The sequence below is a fragment of the Anolis carolinensis genome, unplaced genomic scaffold (genome assembly GCF_035594765.1).
Source record: "Anolis carolinensis isolate JA03-04 unplaced genomic scaffold, rAnoCar3.1.pri scaffold_13, whole genome shotgun sequence".
Classification (NCBI taxonomy): domain Eukaryota; kingdom Metazoa; phylum Chordata; class Lepidosauria; order Squamata; family Dactyloidae; genus Anolis; species Anolis carolinensis.
The window spans coordinates 18,002,326-18,028,609 of NW_026943824.1; the positions used below are offsets into that span (position 1 = coordinate 18,002,326).

General features: G+C 41.2%; 1 protein-coding gene across 4 annotated transcripts in view; it reads left to right on the top strand.

Moving 5' to 3' along the window:
- The window catches only part of rab11fip3 (RAB11 family interacting protein 3), a 102,571-nt gene that overhangs the window by 41,377 nt on the left and 34,910 nt on the right, over positions 1-26,284 (top strand). For all 4 annotated transcript variants that reach the window (XM_062964192.1, XM_062964194.1, XM_062964193.1 and 1 more), the window contains exons 4-5: positions 16,211-16,398; positions 22,959-23,135. In XM_062964192.1, coding sequence (XP_062820262.1) covers positions 16,211-16,398; positions 22,959-23,135 — 365 coding nt within the window. The remainder of the gene's footprint in view (positions 1-16,210; positions 16,399-22,958; positions 23,136-26,284) is intronic.

The following is a 26,284-nucleotide window of genomic DNA, read 5'->3' on the forward strand; positions in this document are numbered from 1 at the left end:
GTTCCCTGGGCTGAGTGGGTTGCTAGGAGACCAAGTGGGCGGAGCTTAGCCTTCCAACTGGCAGCAATTGGAGAAAAACAATTATTCCTCTCCCTCTAATTAGGAATTTATTTTTCTTTTCTTTTTGTTGTATCAACCTAGAGGCATGGATGATGGGTTGCGTTGTCAATTTTCGAGGTTGTGGGGTGTTTAGTTTTGTTGTTTTGGCGGTCGCCAGGATTCCATCACTCTTTTATATATATAGATGTTATGTGCATTTTTCCCATGGAGTAAACAACAAAACCACTGAACCAAATCACACCAAATTTGGCCACAAAAGGCATAGTCATCCAGTCTATGTCTTTCAATAAAAAACCTAGAAAAATAAAGTCCAAATTACAGAAGATGAGGAAGAGCCATTCTCCCCCTGCCTGCCAGTCAGAAGGGTAGGCCCCGCCCCCTTTAGGCCCCACCCCCTTTGTGTCATAGCAACCTCCTCAACCACAAATAGAGAAGTAGAGTGTATTATCAGAGTCATTATTATTATTATTATTATTATTATTATTATTATTATTATTATTATTATTTTATTATGACACAGCAAACAAGATAGATATGCTGGATTTCGTTTCACAAAATCACAAGTCGAACACTTCCCAAGTGTCTAGGACTGTGTGATGTATTTTCGGATGATGCGTGCAGATCCCAGCAGGGTGGCCTTTTGCAGTTGGCAGATCGTAATTTTGTCAATGCCTATTGTTTCCAAATGCTGGCTGAGATTTTTTGGAACAGCACCCAATGTGCCAATCACCACCGGGACCACCTGCACTGGTTTCTGCCAGAGTCTTTGAAGTTCAATCTTGAGGTCCTGATAGCGGCTGAGTTTTTCCTGTTGTTTTTTGTCAATGTGACTGTCACCTGGGATGGCAACATCAATGATCCAAACCTTTTTCTTTTCCACAACTGTGATGTCTGGTGTGTTGTGTTCCAGAACTTTGCCAGTCTGGATTCGGAAGTCCCACAGTATCTTTGCGTGCTCATTTTCCAAGACTTTTGCAGGTTTGTGATCCCACCAGTTCTTTGCTGCTGGGAGGTGGTACTTGAGGCATAAGTTCCAATGAATCATTTGGGCCACATAGTTGTGCCTCTGTTTGTAGTCTGTCTGTGCGATTTTCTTACAGCAGCTGAGAATATGATCAATGGTTTCGTCGGCTTCCTTATTATTATTATTATTATTATTTTTATTACTAAAGGTTTCCCCTGACATTAAGTCCAGTTGTGTCCAACTCTGGGGATTGGTGCTCATCTTCATTTCTAAGCCAAAGACCTGGCGTTGTCTGTAGACACCTCCAAGGTCATGTGGTCATGGGTATGACTACCTGGAGTGCCAATGTTACCATCCTACCAGAGCAGTACCTATTGATCTACTCACATTTGCATGTTTTCAAACTGCTAGGTTGGCGGGAGCTGGAGCTAACAATGGGCGCTCACTCTGCTCCCCAGATTTGAACCTTATCCAAGGTTCATCGACCCGTTTATGTTGGATAAGTGAGACTCTACTGTACTTTATTTCCCAGACCACCACACTTCACCACAGCAACGCGTAGCCGGGCACAGCTAGTAATACAGTAGAGTCTCACTTATCCAACATTCTGGATTATCCAACGCATTTTTGTAGTCAATGTTTTCAATGCATTGTGATATTTTGGTGCTAAATTTGTAAATACAATAATTACTACATAGCATTAATGTGTAATGAACTACTATTTCCGTCAAATTTGTTGTATAACATGATGTTTTGGTGCTAAATTCGTAAATACAGTAATGACTACATAGCATTAATGTGTAATGAACTACTTTTTTCTGTCAAATTTGTTGTGTAACATGATGTTTTGGTGCTTAATTTGTAAAATCATAACCGATTTTGATGTTTAATAGGCTTTTTCTTAATCTCTCCTTATTATCCAACATATTCACTTATCCAACGTTCTGCCGGCCTGTTTATGTTGGATAAGTGAGACTCTACTGTACGACGATTCATTTGTGCATGTTCTAACCTATTTTTTTGTGCATGTTCTAACATAATTTTTTTTTCTCTATTTGCGTCTTCCTGCAAACTGGAAATCTCTGTGAGAAGCAGGATATAAGTCCAGTAAATGTGTGACCTACGAGGACGTTTGCTCGTTTGTCATTTCGACTCCTTTGCAAAAATAATAATAATCAGAAGCATGGATTTTATTTTTGGGAAGGGAGCCATGCTGGTGAAAGTGGCAGGAAAGTGCAAGAGGTGGGAAATAAGAGAGGGAGATTACCGTGGACCGGGAACAAAAGAAGCTCTGTTGAGAGGCCTGAGGTTGGTTAGTTAGTTCGGATATACTTCCTGATCCGTACTTTTCCTCCTCCCCTTCGGAGAGATTGTGCTTTGCTCTCCTTTGCTCAGAGGTGGACTTCCCTTCCACAGCGACAGGTAAGACTCTCTCTCTCGGGCGGAAAACTTTCCCAAGTTGAGCTAAATTCCTGCCTCGTCCGAAGGGTTTGGGAGCCCAAGTTGTCACTTATTTTTTTGGAAAAAGTTTCCTTGCATTTCCTTGGTTTTGTGTCCTACTTTGCCTGGCCGGGAAGGAGTAAAGCTGGGCTGCCTATTCTGCCGACAAGGGAGGAACCGGCTCCATCCGAAACGGGAGTTTCCGCATAAAAATGTGCTCCGTGGATCCTGCTTCGTTTGGTGGATATTTATTCAGGGAATCTCCACCACTGGCTTCCTATCTTGACTTCCTACCCAACTCCAAATCTCATAGGAAATATTTCAGCACTTTGTCTATTTACGGTTAAGTTTTCCCCTGACATTAAGTCTAGTCGTGTCCGACTCTGGGCGTTGCTGCTCATCTCCATTTCCAAGCCAAAGAGCCGGCGTTGTCCGTAGACACCTCCAAGGTCATGTGGCCACTGGCAGGACTGCATGGAACGCCATTACCTTCCCCCTGGAGCCGTACCTATTGATCTACTCACACTCTTGGGGATGGTGCTCATCTCCATTTCTAAGCCAAAGAGCCGGTGTTGTCCCACCGGAGCAGTACCTATTGATCTACTCACACTCTGGGGGTTGGTGCTGATCTCCATTTCTAAGCCAAAGAGCCGGCGTTGTCCCACCGGAGCAGTACCTATTGATCTACTCACACTCTGGGGGTTGGTGCTGATCTCCATTTCTAAGCCAAAGAGCCGGCATTGTCCCACCGGAGCAGTACCTATTGATCTACTCACACTCTGGGGGTTGGTGCTGATCTCCATTTCTAAGCCAAAGAGCCGGCATTGTCCCACCGGAGCAGTACCTATTGATCTACTCACACTCTGGGGGTTGGTGCTGATCTCCATTTCTAAGCCAAAGAGCCGGCATTGTCCCACCGGAGCAGTACCTATTGATCTACTCACACTCTGGGGGTTGGTGCTGATCTCCATTTCTAAGCCAAAGAGCCGGCATTGTCCCACCGGAGCAGTACCTATTGATCTACTCACACTCTGGGGGTTGGTGCTGATCTCCATTTCTAAGCCAAAGAGCCGGCATTGTCCCACCGGAGCAGTACCTATTGATCTACTCACACTCTGGGGGTTGGTGCTGATCTCCATTTCTAAGCCAAAGAGCCGGCGTTGTCCCACCGGAGCAGTACCTATTGATCTACTCACCCTCTTGGGGATGCTGCTCATCTCCGTTTCTAAGCCCAAGAGCCGGCGTTGTCCATAGACACCTCCAAGGTCATGTGACCATAGGCATGACTGCATAGAGTGCTGTTACCTTCCCGCCGGAGCAGTACCTATTGATCTACTTCCCACTGGAGCCGTACCTATTGATTTACTCACACTCTTGGAGATGGTGCTCATCTCCATTTCTAAGCCCAAGAGCCGGCGGCGTCCGTAGACATCTAAAAGGTTATGTGGCCGGCATGACGGCATGAAGCACAGTTACCTTCCTCCCAAAGCAGTACCTATTGATCTACTCACATTTGCATGTTTTTGAACTGCTAGGTTGGCAGAAGCCTGAGCTAACAGTGGGAGCTCACTCCACTCCCCGAATTCGAACCTGTGACCCTTTGCTCTGCAAGTTCAGCAGCTCGGCGCTTTAACACGCTGCACCATCCCCCCCCCCAATGGTATTACAATACATATTTTTGCATTTTTGTCCCATTTTATTCACTTTGTCTTTAAATGGTGGTCTTTGCATTTTATCATTTTAGCATTTTATTGTTTTATTATTGTACTATATTGCGTTATTATGACTTTAATGTGTTTATTTTATCTGTTGGAGCCCCCGGTGGCACAGTGTGTTAAAACGCTGAGCTGCTGAACTTGCAGACCAAAAGGTCACAGGTTCGAATCTGGGGAGCGGAGTGAGTGCCTGTTGTTAGCTCCAGCTTCTGCCAACCTGGCAGTTCGAAAACATGCAAATGTGAGTAGATCAATAGGTACTGCTCCGGCGGGAAGGTAATGGCGTTCCATGCAGTCATGCCAGTGGCCACATGACCTTGGAGGTGTCTACGGACAACGCCGGCTCTTCGGCTTAGAAATGGAGATGAGCACCAACCCCCAGAGTGTGAGTAGATTAATAGGTACTGCTCTGGCGAGAAGGCAACGACACTCCATGCAGTCATGCCTATGACCACATGACCTTGGAGGTGTCTATGGACAACGCCTGCTCTTCGGCTTACAAATGGAGATGAGCACCAACTCCCCAGAGTGTGAGTAGATCAATAGGTACTGCTCCAGCGAGAAGGCAACGGCGTTCCATGCAGTCATGCCAGTGGCCACATGACCTTGGAGGTGTCTACGGACAACGCCGGCTCTTCGGCTTAGAAATGGAGATGAGCACCAACTCCCCAGAGTGTGAGTAGATCAATAGGTACTGCTCCAGCGAGAAGGCAACGACACTCCATGCAGTCATGCCAGTGGGCACATGACCTTGGAGGTGTCTATGGGCAACGCCGGCTCTTTGGCTTAGAAATGGAGATGAGCACCAACCCCCAGAGTGTGAGTAGATCAATAGGTACTGCTCCGGCGGGAAGGTAACGGCGCTCCATGCAGTCATGCCAGTGGCCACATGACCTTGGAGGTGTCTATGGACAACGCCGGCTCTTTGGCTTAGAAATGGAGATGAGTCGGACACAACTAGATTTAAGGTCAAGTGAAAACTTTACCTTTACTAAGGTGAATGTGTCAATCTCTTGTAGGGCTTCCTTGGCAAGCTATGTTCAGAGTTTTCCTCTGAAGTTGAGAGAGTGTGACTTGGGTTTCTGTGGCTGAGCAGGGATTCGAATCCGGGGCTCTAGAGTCATAGTCTGGAACTCAAATCACTACAGCATTAAATGGAGGGCAACAAGAGATGCGTAGTAACGATGATGTAGTTGTGACAGTGTTGGATCGGGATGCGGGAAATTTCCGTATCTGTGTGTGTTTTTGTATCAACAAAAGATCTTAAACTGGATGATCTTTGGCTTCGGGAATGCAGAAAGACCTAAGGTACAGGAGTTGAACTCTGGCTTTTTAAATGTATAGTAGAGTCTCACTTATCCAATGTAAACAGGCCGGCAGAACGTTGGATAAACGAATATGTTGGATAATAAAGAGGGATTGAGGAAAAGCCTATCAAAGATCAAATCACGTTATGATTTTACAAATTCAGCACCAAAACATCACGCTTTACAACAAACCGATAATAGAAAAAACAGTTCAAATCTAATATATAAACCTAATATATAAAGTAGATTAAACGGAATACATAAAGACACAATTAATGAAAGAGACAACTCCAAAGCCAAGATGGGAAGTACAGGAGAGTCTCACTAATCCAAGCCTCGCTTATCCAAGCCTCTGGATTATCCAAGCCATTTTTGTAGTCAATGTTTTCAATATATCATGATATTTTGGTGCTAAATTCATTAATACAGTAATTACAACATAACATTACTGCGTATTGAACTACTTTTTCTGTCAAATTTGTTGTATAACATGAAGTTTTGGTGCTTAATTTGTAAAATCATAACCTAATTTGATGTTTAATAGGCTTTTCCTTGATCAGTCCTTATAATCCAAGATATTCGCTTATCCAAGCTTCTGCCGGCCCGTTTAGCTTGGATTAGTGAGACTCTACTGTATAACCCAATTTTTTTTCTTCTTTTTTTTTTTGGTCTTTTTTTTAACCTCTATTTTTATGTTTATTTTTTCCTCTTGATACTTTTCCACTTTTCTATTGATATATTGTTCCACCACTTTCAATGTATCATGTTTCGCTACAAAATTAAAAATATATATATTCACCGAGAAAAAGCAGTTCAGTACACAGTAACGTTACGAAGTAATTACTGTAATTATGAATTTAGCACTAAAATATCGCAATGTATTGACCTCATTGACTACAAAAACACTGACTACTAAAAGGCAGACTGCGTTGGATAATACAGAATGTTGGATAAGCGAAGGTTGGATAAGCAAGACTCTACTGTATATGCCACTAAACGGAAGGAAACTTGCATTATCCATTTGGGGCCCTTGCTTGCTGTTTGAAGCTATGCTGTCGTTCACACTGCATTGTTATAGCACTTCAGATCCACTTTAACTGTCATGGCTGACTCCTATGGAAACCTTCCCGGACTATCCCACGATTCCTTACAATGGCGTCAACGTGCTATCAAAGTTGCAAAATATGAATGGATTGGGTTGCTGTGGGTTTTCCAGACTGTCTCGCCATGCTCCGGAAGCATTCTCTCCTGACGTTTCGCCCACATCTGTGGCAGGCGTCCTCAGAGGTTGTGAGATATGTTGGAGACTTGGCAAGTGGAGTTTAGATATTTGTTGAATATCTTGGGTGGGAGAAAGAACTCTTTGTCTGCTTGAGGCAAGTGTGAATGTTGCCATTGGCCACCTTGATTAGCATTGAATGGCCTTGCAGCTTCAAAGCCTGGCTGCTTCCTGCCTGAGGATGCCTGCCAGAGAATGACAATTAGAATAATAATAATAATAATAATAATAATAATAATAATAATAATAATAATAATTTATTTGTTTGAGTGGGTGCCGTGCCAAAAGATCTCAGCCGGCATTTGGAAACAATAGACATTGACAAAATTACGATCTGCCAACTGCAAAAGGCCACCCTACTGGGATCTGCACGCATCATCCGAAAATACATCACACAGTCCTAGACACTTGGGAAGTGTTCGAATTGAGATTTTGTGATACGAAATCCAGCATATCTATCTTGTTTGCTGTGTCATATAATAATAATAATAATAATAATAATAATAATAATAATAATAATAATAATAATACAGTCCTAGACACTTGGGAAGTGTTCGAATTGAGATTTTGTGATACGAAATCCAGCATATCTATCTTGTTTGCTGTGTCATATAATAATAATAATAATAATAATAATAATAATAATAATAATAATAATAATACAGTCCTAGACACTTGGGAAGTGTTAGAATTGAGATTTTGTGATACGAAATCCAGCATATCTATTTTGTTTGCTGTGTCATAACAAAATAATAATAATAATAATAATAATAATAATAATAATACATCACACAGTCCTAGACACTTGGGACGTGTTTGACTTGTGATTTTGTGATACGAAATCCAGCATGTCTATCTTGTTTGCTGTGTCATAATAAAATAATAATAATAATAATAATAATAATAATAATAATAATAATAATAATAATACATCACACAATCCTAGACACTTGGGAAGTGTTTGACTTGTGATTTTGTGATACGAAATCCAGCATATCTATCTTGTTTGCTGTGTCATAATAAAATAATAATAATAATAATAATAATAATAATAATAATAATAATACATCACACAATCCTAGACACTTGGGAAGTGTTCGACTTGTGATTTTGTGATATGAAATCCAGCATATCTATCTTGTTTGCTGTGTCATACAATAATAATAATAATAATAATAATAATAATAATAATATACATCACACAGTCCTAGACACTTGGGAAGTGTTCGACTTGTGATTTTGTGATATGAAATCCAGCATATCTATCTTGTTTGCTGTGTCATAATAATAATAATAATAATAATAATAATAATAATAATAATAATAATAATAATATACATCACACAATCCTAGACACTTGGGAAGTGTTCGACTTGTGATTTTGTGATATGAAATCCAGCATATCTATCTTGTTTGCTGTGTCATAATAATAATAATAATAATAATAATAATAATAATATACATCACACAGTCCTAGACACTTGGGAAGTGTTCGACTTGTGATTTTGTGATATGAAATCCAGCATATCTATCTTGTTTGCTGTGTCATACAATAATAATAATAATAATAATAATAATAATAATAATAATAATAATAATAATAATAATATACATCACACAATCCTAGACACTTGGGAAGTGTTCGACTTGTGATTTTGTGATATGAAATCCAGCATATCTATCTTGTTTGCTGTGTCATAATAAAATAATAATAATTTGTTTGACCAGTCATGTGATGCAAAAAAATCTGATTTAATAGCTGACAGCCCACAGTTCTTAAACTACAAGCTCTCAAAGCTTGGCATGCCATTTCATGACTCCATAAAGTGCTACATAAAATATGACTTTAAAAATATTATTGTTGCCCTCCAGAAGACATAAGCCCTAGTACGGTGATGGCCAACCTATGACACGCGTAGGTGTCTATTATTCATTCTATTATTATTCTATTATTATTGTAGTATATTATTATATTATCTATATATATAAAAGGGTAATGAAATTTCGGCCTGGGACAAAACAACAAAACTACACATCCCAGAAACACTAAACTTGGCAGCACAACCCCTCATCCATGCCTCTACGTTCATACAACGAAAATAAAATAAAAATAAAGTCCTAATTAGAGGGAGAGGAATAATTGTTTTTATCCAATTGCTGCCAGTTAGAAGGCTAAGCTCCGCCCACTTGGTCTCCTAGCAACCCACTCAGCCCAGGGGACAGGCAGAGTTAGGCCTCACTTAGGCCTCTTCCACACTGCCTATAAAATACAGATTATCTGATTTTAATTGGATTATATGGCAGTGTAGACTCAAGGCCCTTCCACACAGCTATATAACCCATTTATAATCTTATATTATCTGCTTTGCACTGGATTATCTTGACTCCACACTGCCATATAATCCACTTCAGTGTGCAGTCGGACACAACTGGACTTAATGTCAGGAGAAAACCTTTACCCTTTACCTTAACTACCACCAATACCACCAGACTTCACCACAGCAACGCGTGGCCGGGCACAGCTAGTTACTATTATATTATTATATTATTATTCATTATTCATGACTACATTGAAACTACAACAGAGAGAAATCAGCGTGGAAACTGCAAGAGGTGCCATAGATTGTTGTACATGGAAATAATGGTAGTAAATAGTTTTGGATTTATTAAATACAGTTATATATTACAATTATATATTTTTGTTATTTAAACTATATATATTGTGAAATTATGGGTTTTTTTCCGAAGTGACACACCACCCAAGTCATGCTAGGTTTTTTGGTGAATTTTGACACACCAAGTGCAAAAGGTTGCCCATCATTGCCCTAGTAGATGTTCCCAAATTAATCGCCTTCCAAATGCGATCCAGAAGACATGATCTGTGTTCTGGTCCAAAATATTTTGACGACGAGTTCAAGGTTGCTCCTGTATATCTAACTTGGGTCTTATTGGTTGGTCACCCAGCTATTTGGGCTTAGTTTAAGCCACAAACAGGAAATGTTGCCCCATTTTGACAAAGAAATGCCTTATCTCTCTTCGTTTTTGGGAAGTTGGAAACTTCACACGGATCCAGATGTTCTACTGACCCCTTTTGTTTCTGCTTTCTGGGCCAGGAAAGAAGAGAAAAATGCGATCAGTATGTTAATCTCTTCTTCTTAACCAGGAAATGCCTGGGTCACCATCCTGGTTTAAGTGGATTTTGTGCTGCGTTAAATGTTACAATTGTGTTTTTAGGTTTGATTTAGAAATTGACCCATAGAATTGCACTGGAAGACCTAGAGAGAACATTTCCATCAAACCTGCGAAAAATCCAATCTGCAAAAGTTAGAACTTTTAAAAGAACAAAGTCCAAACAGGATATCAAAATTAGTCCAAACAAGGTGTCAAAATTAGTCCAAACAAGGTGTCAAAATTAGTCCAAACAAGGTGTCAAAATTAGTCCAAACAAGGTGTCAAAATTAGTCAAAAAAGGTGTCAAAATTAGTCCAAACAAGGTGTCAAAATTAGTCCAAACAAGGTGTCAAAATTAGTCAAAAAAAAGGTGTCAAAATTAGTCAAAAAAAGGTGTCAAAATTAGTCCAAACAAGGTGTCAAAATTAGTCCAAACAAGGTGTCAAAATTAGTCCAAACAAGGTGTCAAAATTAGTCCAAACAAGGTGTCAAAATTAGTCAAAAAAAGGTGTCAAAATTAGTCAAAAAAAGGTGTCAAAATTAGTCCAAACAAGGTGTCAAAATTAGTCCAAACAAGGTGTCAAAATTAGTCAAAAAAAGGTGTCAAAATTAGTCCAAACAAGGTGTCAAAATTAGTCCAAACAAGGTGTCAAAATTAGTCCAAACAAGGTGTCAAAATTAGTCCAAACAAGGTGTCAAAATTAGTCAAAAAAAGGTGTCAAAATTAGTCCAAACAAGGTGTCAAAATTAGTCCAAACAAGGTGTCAAAATTAGTCAAAAATGGTGTCAAAATTAGTCCAAACAAGGTGTCAAAATTAGTCCAAATAAGGTGTCAAAATTAGTCCAAACAAGGTGTCAAAATTAGCCCAAGGCAGAGGATCAAACTGGAATGCTGGAATCAAAGTACAGTAGAGTCTCGCTTATCCAACGTTCTGGATTATCCAATGCATTTTTGTAGTCAATGTTTTCAATGCATTGTGATATTTTGGTGCTAAATTCGTAAATACAGTAATTACTACATAGCATTACTGTGTATTGAACTACTTTTTCTGCTGAATTTGTTGTATAACATGATGTTTTGATGTTTAATTTGTAAAATCATAGCCTAATTTGATTTTTAATAGGCTTTTTCTTAACCTCTCCTTATTATCCAACATATTCGCTTATCCAACGTTCTGCCGGCCCGTTTATGTTGGATAAGTGAGATTCTACTGTACCAAGATTAGTCCAAGGAACAGAATCAATACTGGAACACAAGACAGGATCTTAACTGGAGCGGGAAATCCAAACTGCAAACTCACAGGAACAATAACCAGATAATCCAAAAATCCCTAAGAGCAGGAACAAAGACTGGAACAAAACTTAAGACATAAGGTTGCATAAATTGACATGAAAGTCCACAGAAACATGGAACAGGATTCTTGAAGCATGGAGCAGAGATCTCTCTTTCTCTCTCTCTCGATGAGCAAAGTTACCACCTCTGAATCTCTCACAGAAGTAGCTCCTCTTAAGGGTAAATCCAAGGCCTCTTCCCGTGAGAAGCCTGTTCATTATTCTTTCTCTATAGCAGCCTCTTGCTGCACCTGGAAACCTTCCTTTCTCTTCTCTGGTGATATATCGCTTTCTTTCTGTTAAGCTCATTAGCCTGACTCTTTCAAGGAATGCCGTTTAAGCAAATTGATGACATTTCAAAATTGTGCAATTATAAAATGACCATAGAAGAATCATGCAAGAGGATTGCCACTTGATTCGGGAGCTCTGAAGAGAACTGCTCCCTGTTCTTTTGGAACAGTTTACAGATGGAATCCCATGGGCAGGGGCGGTTCAACCGTTAGGCGAAGTAAGCGGTTGCTGAAGGCGCCATCCTCTAGGGGGCGCAGTTGAGGCTTCTGGAAGGGAAGGCTTCTGGAAGGTGGCCATACAGCCTGCAAAACTCACAGCAACCCAGTCCTGATTTTAGATGGTTTTTTTAATATTGGGGGCCAGATTCCCTTTTGGTGGCCTTTTAATTCCTATGGATTCCTAAGGACCCTCAGGGCTCTTCCACACAGCCATATAACCCAGAATATCAAAGCAGAATAACCCACAATGTCTGCTTTGAACTGGGTTATCTGAGTCCACACTGCCCTATATCCCAGTTCAATGTTTGGTGCTAAATTCGCAAATATAGTAATTCCTACATAACATTACCGTGTACTGAACTGCTTTTTCTGTCGATTTGTTGTAAAACATGATGTTTTGGTGCTTAATTTGTAAAATCATAATGTAATTTGATGTTGAATAGGCTTTTCCTCAATCTTTCCTTATTATCCAACGCTTTTATTTTTCAGTGATTGGTTTTTGGGGGGGGGGGTGCCAAAATTGTGTTCGCTTACACTTGAAAATTACCTAGGGACGGCCCTGGCCATGGGTGACCAGCGGAAGTAGTTTTGCGACATATGATGGGTTTACTCTGCCTGTAAAGTGTGTGAAAATGTGGGCTGTGTGGCTCTTGAGTCTGCAATGTCTGATTTCATGAGTGGCCGAACAACCTAGGATATTCGTGTTCCTCGTTGAAAAGCCATTTTTCTGGCAGTGCGGGCAGCAATACCATTCAGAAGCCCTCTGCAAACAATTTACTTAGTGCTTTGCCAATGAAACTATTCAGATCTACTGCTGAGTCAATGCAACACTGGCTCCTGCTAGGGCAGCGATGATGGATTTTACTCCAACGGAGGATGTAGACAAGACCTTTGGAAAGATGAGACCCATTGCCTGTGTGCTTCTGAATCGCTTGCCATTCTTGGTTTATTTATTTATTTTTTATTTACAGCATTTCTATTCCGCCCTTCTTTCTCACCCCGAAGGGGACTCAGGGCGGATCACATTACACATATAGGCAAACATTCAATGCCTTTTAACATAGAACAAAGACAAACAAACATAGACTCCGAGCGGGCCTCAAATTCATGACCTCCTGGTCAGAGTGATTCATTGCAGTGATTCATTGCAGCTGCTCTCCAGCCTGTGCCACAGCCCAAGCCCTGGTTGTTTAAGAACTCTTTGGGAAGTGGTGCTATCACCCTAGACACTAGGCATGTCCGATCGATGAAAAAAATGTTTCAATTCTCGTTTCTAAAGTAGGGGGCGCTGGCGCTTCGATATAGAAAGTATTTCCGATTTTTTTCACCCAAAAATTTCGGATATTTCTGAAAATTCATAATGATTCTAAATGTTTCTAAAATGGTGGACGCGCATGCACAATCGCCAAAAAAAAAAAAAGGAACCGGGGGGGGACTTTACAGGGCTCTCCCGCCCTCATTTCTTGAGCTATCCTCATCAACCCTAGCCCCCACCTTTGTGTCCATTGTGGAAGCTTCTGATTGGCCTGAAAGCGGCAGCCATGTTAGGCTGCGCTAAGCTCCCATTCTAGGTAGGTTGCAGAAACAAAAACATTTTAAAAAATATTTTAAGAAATATATTTAAAAAAATTGGGGGAAAAAATTAATGAAACATTAAGAGACAATTCGAGAATGGGCCAACAATGGTTCGAATTACATTGCTGGCTGTGCTGTGAGACAATGTCTCGAAATGCGTATCAAAAAGCGAGAACAATCCGAAATAATTCCGATATACGATTCAAAACTATTTTTTGGACAAGTCTACTGGACACCATGGGAATACTAGTAGGATTTTGTGAAACGCAGCAAAAACGAGTGGCAGAATTTTCATGCACATCACAATGGCTCAGAGATACGACAACAGTGGCTCTTTGGCTTTATTTGGAAGGCGAACTGTGGATGCACAGGTTGGTTTATGTGCTCTCGTGCATTGTTTGTTTGACCCTGCACAAATCCCTCTGTCCCTCCCTCCATTTCAAGCTAGCATTTGTTCAGCTTGGCAGGAAAGCTTGGATAAGGGATTTATCTGTGTGCGGAGGGGATGTGCTGAGGTCAGGTCTGTCGCTAATGCAAAAACAAACTTCCTCAGCAAAGGAATCCACCAAGTGTTTCCTAAAGCTCTCTTTTCTGAGGCGATAAACAAGAGGCCAGTGCAAAGGTGGGACAAGGCGTTTTTGAACCAGGCGAGCACCGACTTCATCCTCTCTCTTTTTTTGCAGGGAGACTTAAGCTTCTCGTAAATGGATATCTGAGTTTGGTTAGGAATGCGAGCCCGTCCCCGCAGAGTCTTGGCTTGGGGTTTAATATTTAATCAGGGCAGGTAAACAACAACTGCAAAAGCAGCCAGGCATGACTCTGTGTTGGAAACGCAATCCTGGTTGCCAGGTGGTTGGCGTTTTGACATGGACAGAGGCTAGCTTTCCGCATTGTGTAGCAGGGAGGGAGAATAAGACAATAATATACATATGTAAACGTCAAAGTATGTCTCTGCCTGTTAGTTTGAAAGTACCAGGGTTGAATGAAAAGTAATGCCTCCACCTTCGTAACTCCTTAGCAGATGGCACATCCTGGCTTGTTCAGGAGACTCTCCTCTACAGTTGTGGACCAGCCCTCGGCTTAAAAAGTTTGAGGACCACTGGCTTAGAACAATACACTATGAAAGAAGATTTTGTTGGCTGCAGTCATCTCTCTGGAGTCCTTGCAAGTCTTTTGCCTCTGATGCAAAGCAATGGTTTATAAGCTGGTGCTCATAAGCTGTCTCAACCTTCTTCCTTGTGAAGCTTAAGCTGGTCAAAAGCTTCTGTTGGTGCAAGATACCATTTGGAGTGAACTTTTTGCTGCCAGTGTCCTCGTGGGTTTGGCCATTCCAGGAAGTGGCCCAAAACTCATAACGTTGTGTTCCTTGCCTCGGTCATTTTTCTTTACAAAGCAAAACTTCGCGTTGTTTATGAAATCAACTTCTCTGACCTTGAGAAAGGTGTGTGCATTTTGTTTGTCCTTCGGGAATTAACCTCCTTGAAGGTGTGCAAACAAATGTTTGAGATAACCTCTAGGAATCATTTGCCAGGTTTTTTAATTCCCTTTGAAATTAGAAATTGTACCAGCGTTTGTTTTTTTCCCCAGCGATAATTCCCACCCGTTGGGAAGGAAAGGCGCTTAAAATTTAGAAGGCTTTGAAACATAGACAAATGACTGTTTTGTAATGCTGATTGTTGGGACATTTATAGAAAAGGTTTAATACCCAACAGGAAGAGTTGGGAAAAGTTTACATTCCCGGAATTTTATGTGTAACAATACACAATGTAAATACAGAAGAGTCTCGCTTATCCAACATAAACGGGCCGGCAGAACGTTATGTTGGATAATAAGGAGAGATTAAGGAAAAGCCTATTAAACATCAAATTAGGTTATGATTTTACACATTAAGCACCAAAGCATCATGTTAGACAACAAATTTGACAGAAAAAGTAGTTCAATACACAGTAATGCTATGTAGTAATTACTGTAATTTAGCACCAAAATATCACGATATATTGAAAACATTGACTACAAAAATGCGTTGGATAATCCAGAACGTTGGATAAGCGAGTGTTGGATAAGTGAGACTCTAATAATAATAATAACAACAACAACAACAACAACAACAACAACAACTCTGGGGGGGGGAATCCTTTGTTGGTAGGTGTTAGCTGGCTCTGGTTGTTTCCAGTCTGGAATATTTCTAGCTGTGCTTGGCCAGCTAGAAATAATCCAGAACATTGGATAAGTGACTGTTGGATAAGTGAGATTCTACTATAACAACAACAACAACAACAACAACTCTGGGGGGGGATCCTTTGTTGGTAGGTGTTAGCTGGCTCTGGTTGTTTCCAGTCTGGAATATTTTTAGCTGTGCTTGGCCAGCTAGAAATAATCCAGAACATTGGATAAGCGAGTGTTGGATAAGTGAGACTCTACTGTAATAATAATAATAACAACAACAACAACAACTCTGGGGGGGGGGATCCTTTGTTGGTAGGTGTTAGCTGGCTCTGGTTGTTTCCAGTCTGGAATATTTCTAGCTGTGCTTGGCCAGCTAGAAATAATCCAGAACATTGGATAAGCGACTGTTGGATAAGTGAGATTCTACTGTACAATTTATTTTCCTGGGTTATAAATGTTATTTTGTAATTGATTCTATCATAAAAACACGGGAAAAGTTTATTAAACTGCAGGGACAGGGGTCGTGCTATAACACATTTTGCTCTAGTTTTTCAATGAATATCTCCTAGAGTTTCAATCAATTGCAACCTAAGTTGCTATGGGTTTTCCGGGCTGTCTGGCCATGTTCCAGAAGCATTCTCTCCTGAGGCTGAGGATCCTCACATTGTACTTTGTCCCTTTGCGTGCCACAGGCCAATGAGGTGACCGACAGTGCGTACATGGGCTCGGAGAGCACTTACAGCGAGTGCGAGACCTTCACGGATGAGGACACTGGGACCTTGGTTCACCACGAGATGCACGACGAGATCGAAACGGACAGCGCCATCGACTCCGCGGTGCACTCGGAGTTCACGGACCCCATTGAGGAACCCGAGAACAGGTAGGTGTTTTTCCTGTCTGTTTCAACTCTCTTTGAATCCCAAGGATGGAAGAGCCAGGTTGTAAACAAACCAATATATGAGTCTATACCAGGCATGGGCCAACCTCGGCCTTCCCTCCAGGTGTTTTGGACTTCAACTCCCACCATTCCTAACAGCTCAGGCCCTTTCCTTTTCCACCTCATGTGTGGGAGAGGTTGTAGACATTTGATTGTACTGAGCATGTTCAGACTCAGAACTCCATTTTGTAGTCAGTCTGCTATACACCTCAGCGGAGGTGGATGTATGTTGCTTAAGCGGCTGAGGGGGGAAAGGAAAGGGCCTGAGGCTGTTAGGAATGGTGGGAGTTGGAGTCCGAAACATGTCAGAGTAAATCGCAGCGTAGCAGCAGTTGTATGTTGTCAAATGGAGTGCAGAACGAAGAGACATCAGAAACTATGTTAAAAAGTATATACAAAGCTTTACTTTACAAGACAAACAGACTTGCAGACGAACACAGGCTTGGCTTTCACTCTAGACAGGCACCAACTCAGAACAGAGCTAGATCTCAACTGACACAATCAGTAATGTACAAACACACTTGAGTCTGGATACTCCCCAGACACATCAAGGTCAACACAGCTTCTCAGTCATTAACTCTTTACAGACTATATCATACTCTGGATGATGTAATACATGCAATACGTGCTAGACACAAATTTCATTTAAACACTACCAATACACAAATCCCACATTAACAAAACACCTGGAGGGAGGGTCCAAGTTGGCCCATGCATGATCTAGATCCATTTCAATCTGGTTTCAGGCCTGGTTATGGAACAGAGACAGCTTTTGTCGTCCAACTCTTTGCTTGTCTCGTAAGTCAGATGTTCCCACCTCAACATCTTTAAACTTACTCGCCCAATGACGCACAGGACTCACATCAACACAATCCCCATAAACAGCTTGCATTCTCTGATGAATCTCCTTTGGGGTGACACCTTCTGCCCTCAAGAATTCAGTGACCGCACGTTGCTTAAGTCACATTGACTGACCGTCTGCGCAGGATTCCATACTTTGCACGTTAACAACACAACCGTTCAATGCTAAGGCTTCCCTGTCTGCGCAGGGTTCCATACTTCACACTTTAACATGGTAGAAGGATGGTAACACATCTGGGCATCCCCTGGGCAACGTCTCTGTAGACGGCCACTTCTCTCACACCAGTATGTTCTCAAGTCGCTTTTGACACACACACACTAAAAAGGGTGAAATGTCAGGGGAGGATGTTGCTGGAACATGGCCTTACAGCCCAGAAGACTCAAGCAATCCTACCATGGTATTGTTTCTGCGATAGGCATGTTAAGAGAGGTTTCCTTCTGTGCTTGTTGTCCTAAGCTCCATTGTGAGCTACACAATCCTTAGACCTATAACTTTATCTGTACGAATACAGTTAACAACTATTTGACAGCACCATTGTGTTCACCACCGGCTGTGTCCAGCTGCTTACCTGCTGGCTGACCTTTTGCAGAAGATCTTTCTGTACAAAGTACGGAAACTAGTCCTTGGAGCACTGATACACAGCGTGACACAATGGCTGTACTCGAAGCCTTCCCCACCTGATAGAACTTGTTACAGCTTGTGCTTTGCCAACACAGCTAGTAAGAGAGTTTGCGATTGCACATGACACTGAGGTAGCACCAGAAGTTTCATAGGATGCTAAAATCCAGAAGTAAGGCTTCCTAGCAAGATGGTCTGGGTGGGAATCCCTTACCACCCTTCATGGAATCATAGAATAATAGAATTGGAAGAGACCACATGGACTATCTAGTCCAGGGGTCCCCAAACTAAGGCCCGTGGGCTGGATGTGGCAGAGTGTCTGCTGTGGACTCATCTTGTTGTGTTTCAAATAATAATAATAATAATAATAAACAAATCTCGGCTATCAAACATCTAAGAATTCTCACAAAATTTCGCATCTGATGTACATGGATGACTTGAAGCTATGGGAAAACGGAAACTGAAATCCAGTCTCTGACCAACACTGTCCGAATTTTTAGCACTGATATCAGCATGGAGTTTGGTCTGGACAAATGTTCGACAGTGGCATTGAAGAAGGGAAAAATCATTGAAAGTGAGGGCATAAATATGCCTAATGGCCAAACAATAAAGTGTCACCAGCCAGAGGCCTATAGATATCTGGGCATATTACAGCTGGACAACATCAAGCATGAACATGTGAAAACTGTGGTCAGTAAGGAATATACACAACGGGTCAGAAAAATTCTCAAAAGCAAGCTCAATGGAGACAACACCATCAAGGCCATAAACACCCGGGCCATACCTGTCATAAGATATACTGCTGGCATTATAAATTGGACACAGGCGGAACTGGACAATTTGGACAGAAAAACAAGAAAACTCATGACCATTCATCATTCACTGGATCCTCGCAGTGATGTTGACCAGCTATATCTGCCTAGAAGATCAGGGGGCAGAGGACTCTTGCAAGGAAAACAAGCAGTCAAAGAAGAAGAACATGCCCTGGCAGAAGATGGAAAGCAAAGTGAAGAACCTGCTTTGATTGAAGTCAAAAATCAGAAACTCCTCAAAGCACAGCAGACAAAAAAACCAATACAAGAAAACCGCACTACAAACTAGAGCTGACAGCTGGCACAACAAAACATTGCATGGAAAGTTCCTTGACAAAATTGAAGGAAAAGCTGATAAGGAGGAGACCTGGCTCTGGCTCATGAATGGGACCCTGAAGAAGGAGACAGAAGGCCTGATCCTTGCAGCCCAAGAGCAAGACATCAGGACAAAGGCAATTCAGGCCAAGATCCAAAAATCAGCTGATGACCCATAATGCAGACTGTGCAAGGAAATCGACAAAACCATTGATCATATCCTCAGCTGCTGTAAGAAAATCGCACAGACAGACTACAATCAGAGGCACAACTATGTGGCCCAAATGATTCATTGGAACGTATGTCACAAGTATATATATAATCTATGTCACAAGTATCACAAGTATTGCACTTTGTCCATTTTAACTGTGAAATTACCTTCCCCATTTCGGCACATGTTGCACTTTGCCTGGGTTCTATGAATTAGTCTCCAGTGTTAATATTGTATGTTTTATGTTTATTTTAACGACTGTTTTTACTGTAATTGATGTTTTTATTGGATAACTGTTTTATTGCTGTGTTTTGATATTTGATTGTTTTACCGGGCAAGGCCCCACGTAAGCCGCCCCGAGTCCCTTCGAGGAGATGGGGCGGGGTATAAAAATAAAATTATTATTATTATTATTATTATTATTATTATTATTATTATTATTATTATTATTATCACCTGCCAGTAGTAAAGAACTGGTGGGATCACAAACCTGCAAAAGTATTGGAAAATGAGCAGATTGGATGACAGTGTCTTTTGTGGTGTCACGCCCAAGGCTACGGAGCACCAAGAACCAAACACGGAGGCCAATAACTATCTAATATCTTTATTAAGGAAATATGTAAGAATAATAAAAACAAGTAGAAAATGTAGTCCAGAAGCAGACCTATCAAATGAGGTCAAATATAGTCCAGAAATGTTTTGTCCAATAAATGATATTAGAGTTCAAAGTTAAATCCCAAACCGAAACACACACTATTGCCAAGCAATAGTGTGGGGAAACGTCCAGAGTCTTTCAGGGTCCAAGGTAAAAAAACCACAACAAGGTACGTGGCAAAACTTGATTCTTGGAACAAGGTCCGTGGCTGGAGCAAAGCGAGGCAATTCTTGAATACTTGGAAAGGCAAGGCAGTTCTTGAATACTTGAATTGGCAAGGCAAGGAAGCTGGGGTTGCGGACTTGCGAAGTCCACACTAGGCTGGAACACCAAATCACTCCTGAAGCTGCTCTGTTGACTCCGCACGGATCCAACCGTGCCAGGCACCTATATCTGGGTCTCGTTTTCCCGCCAAACAGGTGTCCAGCGTTCTCTTTCCCTAGAGAACGGAAAACGAAACCCCAGTTTTCTCCAGATGTGAGACTCCCTAGATTTTCCCAAGGGAAGCATGGCTAATCAGTGTCTTGTTTAGCTGCGATTCTCAGACTCCTGCGAATCTGCTCCCTTTCTCTCCTTTCCGCAGTATAGGACTGTCTCCTGGCAAAAGGAGGCGAGGATTGCTCAAGGTCTTTTTTAATTGCTTCTTGGGCAAAAACATCAACATCAGGCATCTGAAAGGATTCCGGCTGTTGTTGATCCGGAGAAAACCCCATGTTTTCATCCTCATCTGCCACAGGGACACTAGGAGCGGGACTACAAGGCCCATGAGTCATCACATGTGGACACATTTGGTGTGATTTGGTCCAGTGGTGTTGTTGTTTACTTCATGGGAATTACACACATTACATTTTATATATATATAGATATATGTGGACAATTTTATTAAAGCATGTGGAGAAGTTCAACAGAAAGGAGGAAACCATGAAAATGAACAAAATCTGGCTACCAGTATTAAAAAAAAACTCTAAAATCAGGAAAGTAAATAAAGAGCAACACTCTGAAAACAGGGGAAATCCAGACAGGAAACAACCAGGGGCAGCTAACACCTCCCAACAAAAGATTCCCCCAGGTAGGAAGAAGCCAGGTTTCCTCTGAACAAGACTTGCACTGAAGATTTGTCCTTTGGCTTTTCAGAATAACCTGGCAAGTCCTCATGTTAAGTGTCACCTTCTGCACCCTTAATAGGATTACCTTAGGTCGCTCTGAAGTGCAGGAACCGTTTAATCGGCGCATCAGACCATGACGTTGACCAGTCTTTAGCATTAGGTCAAAGGCTCTGTTGTGGCACCAATATACAAATCCCTTTACTTTATGAGAACAGTGCTTGGAAAGTCCATGTAGTGAGGTACCGTATATACTCGAGTATAAGCCGACCCTAATATAAGCCGAGGCACCTAATTTTACCACAAAAAAACTGGGGAAACTTATTGACTCGAGTATAAGACGAGGGTGGGAAATGCAGCAGCTACGGGTCAATTTCAAAATGAAAACAGATCCCAATGAAATTATATTGAGGCATCAGTAGGTTAAAGGTTTTTCAATATTTACCGTATTTCAAAGAAAAGCAGAAAACTTGCTCTGTAAGTGGAAAAGTAGGGTCAACAAAAACAATATGGTATTAACAATAACTTAACAATAATATTAATCATAATTAAAAACTTCATTTGTACCCTGTCATTTGTACTCCCCATGGGGACTCAGACTAGCTTCCAACACAGTAACAGGCAAACATTCAATGCCTATATAAACAATGCAGAGCTAGATATAGATCTATCATTATATATACTAATTTCACATATGCATTTCCCCCTGAAATGTTTTAATCCTCTCTCTATATATGTGCATTTCCCTCCTGCAATATTTGCAAGCCCTATATATTTATGTTTATATCTATTTAGAAATCTCTATGTGTGTGTGTGCATTTCCCCTGCCATATTTGCAAGCCCTATATATTTATTTATATCTATCTAAAAATCTCTATATGTGTGTGTGTGCATTTCCCCTGCAATATTTGCAAACCCTATATATCTATATTCATATCTATCTATCTAGACATCTCTCTCTATATAGATAATTATATCTGTATAGGATTTGCAAAAACTTGCAAACATGTGAGGCGAAAATTCATATATAAAATAATGTATACACATAGATACAGATATACAGGTACAGGGAAATCTCTAGATATCTATATGTATATAGGATTTGCAAAGACTTGCAAACATATGAGGGGGAAATTCATATATAAAATTAATGTAGATAGGTAGATAGATACAAATATAAACGTACATAGGGATTGCAAAGGCTTGCAGGGGGAAATACTTATACAGTAGAGTCTCACTTATCCAACATAAACGGGCCAGCAGATTGTTGGATATGCGAATATGTTGGATAATAAGGAGGCATTCAGGAAAAGCCTATTAAACATCAAATTAGGTTGTGATTTTACAAATGAAGCACCAAAACATTATGTTAGACAACAAATTTGGCAGAAAAAGTAGTTCAGTATGCAGTAATGCTATCTAGTAATTACTGTATTTATGAATTTAGCACCAAAATATCACGATATATTGAAAACATCGACTACAAAAATGCGTTGGATAATCCAGAACGTTGGATAAGCGAGGCTTGGATTAGTGAGACTCTACTGTATTTATTTTTATTTCGAAATTTACCTGTAACTACTTCATTTCCCACCCTCGGTTTAGACTTGGGTCAATAAGTTATCCCAGGTAAAATTACGTGCCTCGGCTTATATTCGGGTCGGCTTATACTCGAGTATATACGGTACATGCTTTGCCATGGCAGGATGGTCTTTGTTCTGCTGGAGAGGCAGTGAAGTCCTTCAGCCAATCTTCATAATGACGTGTCTCTCATACACTTGCCTTCTTTTGCCACGGGACCAACAAGAAGTTCACCATAACATCAAGAAGTTCAACCTCTGGAAGGTGTGCTTTGGCCACTGGTTTGGGAGTTTGAGTGGACCAATAACCGGACCCTTCTTTTGACCCGTTGCCTTTCTTCCCACAGATCTCCCTCCCACAGCTTATCCTTGACCTCCGACGTCAACAGCCACTCCATCGTCACCGTCATTACCGGTGAGGAGCACTTTGAGGACTATGGGGAAGGGAACGAGGTGGACCTCTTCTCCGAGAGCCTGTGCAATGGAGAAAGCGGCTTCAGCAGCTCGTCCTTCCTTTCTCCCAGGTAAGCATGCCAACCTGTGCTTGTGTTGGTGGATTCTCGCCACTGGACTGCGCCTTGTTTTCCCATCATGGCGTCAGAAGCAACTGTCTCGCAAGTCTGCAAGCTAGCTCTAAACTCATAGGTCTAATAGTACTGAATTGTATCATGTGGCTTGGCAGTTATCTATCTATATATATAAAAGGATAATGGTGTCGCGCCACCGGGCAAAACAACAAAACTAAAGGCCCCCCCAACCTAGAAAATTGACAACACAACCCCTCATCCACATCTCTACATTCTAACGCTCAACAAAGGATTCCCCTCCCCCCCCCAAACAGGGAAACACCCACTCTTTGAAGGTCCAAACCCATTCAGTACTCATCACTCTCTCATCTCAAAACACAAAATAAAGAGCAACACTCTGAAAACAAAGGAATTCCATCCAGGAAACAATCAGGGCCACCTAACACCTCCCAACAAAGGATTCCCCCCTCCCCCCCAAACAGGGAAACACCCACTCTTTGAAGGTCCAAACCCATTCAGTACTCATCACTCTCTCATCTCAAAACACAAAATAAAGAGCAACACTCTGAAAACAAAGGAATTCCATCCAGGAAACAATCAGGGCCACCTAACACCTCCCAACAAAGGATTCCCCCCTCCCCCCCAAACAGGGAAACACCCACTCTTTGAAGGTCCAAACCCATTCGGTACTCATCACTCTCTCATCTCAAAACACAAAATAAAGAGCAACACTCTAAAAACAAAGGAATTCCATCCAAGAAACAATCAGGGCCACCTAACACCTCCCAACAAAGGATTCCCCCCCCCCCCCCAAACAGGGAAACACGCACTCTTTGAAGGTCCAAACCCATTCGGTACTCATCACTCTCTCATCTCAAAACACAAAATAAAGAGCAACACTCTGAAAAAAAGGAATTCCATCCAAGAAACAATCAGGGCCACCTAACACCTCCCAACAAAGGATTCCCCCCCCCCCCTCAAACAGGGAAACACGCACTCTTTGAAGGTCCAAACCCATTCGGTACTCATCACTCTCTCATCTAAAACACAAAATAAAGAGCAATACTCTGAAAACAAAGGAATTCCATCCAAGAAACAATCAGGGCCACCTAACACCTCCCAACAAAGGATCCCCCCCCCCCTCAAACAGGGAAACACGCACTCTTTGAAGGTCCAAACCCATTTGGTACTCATCACTCTTTCATCTCAAAATACAAAATAAAGAGCAACACTCTGAAAACAAAGGAATTCCATCCAGGAAACAATCAGGGCCACCTAACACCTCCCAACAAAGGATCCCCCCCCCCCTCAGACAGGGAAACACCCACTCTTTGAAGGTCCAAACCCATTCGGTACTCATCACTCTCTCATCTCAAAACACAAAATAAAGAGCAACAGGGTTGTTGTATGTCTTTCGGGCTGTGTGGCCATGTTCCAGAAGCATTCTCTCCTGACGTTTCGCCCACATCTATGGCAGGCATCCTCAGAGGTTGTGAGGTATGGAGAAAACTAAGCAAAGAGGTTAATATATATCTGTGGAAAGTCTAGGGTGAGAGAGGTCAGTATGAATGTTGTGTAGTTAATCACTTTAATTAGCATTGAAAAGCTTATCTGCTGTCTTCTTCCTGCCTTTGGGGCATCCTTTGTTTAGAGTCGTTAACTGCCCTTGGTTGATTCATGTCTGGAAATCCTCTGTTTTCAGAGTATTGCTTTTTATTTACTGTTCTGATTTTTGAGTTTTTTTTTAATAAAGCTTTTCAATGCTAATTAAAGTGATTAACTACGCAACATTCATACTGACCTCTCTCACCCTAGACTTTCCACAGATATATATTAACCTCTTTGCTTAGTTTTCTCCATACCTCACAACCTCTGAGGATGCCTGCCATAGATGTGGGCGAAACGTCAGGAGAGAATGCTTCTGGAACATGGCCACACAGCCCGAAAGACATACAACAACCCTGTGATCCCGGCCATGAAAGCCTTCGACAACATAAAGAGCAACACTCTGAAAACAAAGGAATTCCATCCAAGAAACAATCAGGGCCACCTAACACCTCCCAACAAAGGATTTCCCCCCTCTAAGACACGGAAACACCTAAAAAAAAGCCACAGCAACGCGTGGCCGGGCGCAGCTAGTATATTATATTATTAGCATAGCACAATATTAGCATTATATATTACTATATTGAACTATACCACTGTACTGTAATATTATTAGTAATATTATATGTAATGTAGAATATATAATTAATATTATTATATGGTATTATTATTAGTGTCATATTGTATTACATTATAATATTATTATCAACATTATATGTATGTACAATATATTACAGTAGAGTCTCACTTATCCAACACTCGCTTATCCAACGTTCTGGATTATCCAACGCATTTTTGTAGTCAATGTTTTCAATATATCATGATATTTTGGTGTTAAATTCATTAATACAGTAATTACTACATAGCATTACTGCATATTGAACTACTTTTTTGGCCAAATTTGTTGTCTAACATGATGTTTTGGTGCTTCATTTGTAAAATCATAACCTAATTTGATGTTTAATAGGCTTTTCCTTAATCTCTCCTTATTATCCAACATATTCGCTTATCCAACATTCTGCCGGCCCGTTTATGTTGGATAAGTGAGACTCTACTGTATATTATAAAATTGAGGGCGGGGGCCAGGTCAATGACCTCGGAGGCCTTAGTTTGGGGACCCCTGAGATAATACAAAGCCAGTGTCCGTGTCAAGGTTTTGGAAACTTTGTTTTTGGACTAAAACTCCCAGAGTTTAAAAATTGAATTATGGGAGTTGAAGTCCACCTTCTACTTTCCAAGGTTTGCAAGGCGTTTGGAACTTTTCATTGCCCAGAAGAGGCAGCCATAGCTATTTCTCACGATCTTGTGTAGGTGTCACGAAGGTTTGCTTCTCTTCTTTTCCTCCTTATAATGTAGGAAAGGCTTTTGTTTGGAGATCTTGAGATGAAAGTTCTTGGGTTTTGCATTGAGCAGAAACTCCCTTTGGTTTATCTGCACGGGCGCCAGAAAAATACATCTTTCTCAAAATTACACAAAATTTCACTACCTTTCTTTCCAGGAGTCTGAATCTGACCTTGTTCTTGTCTGCTCACGTTTCTGTG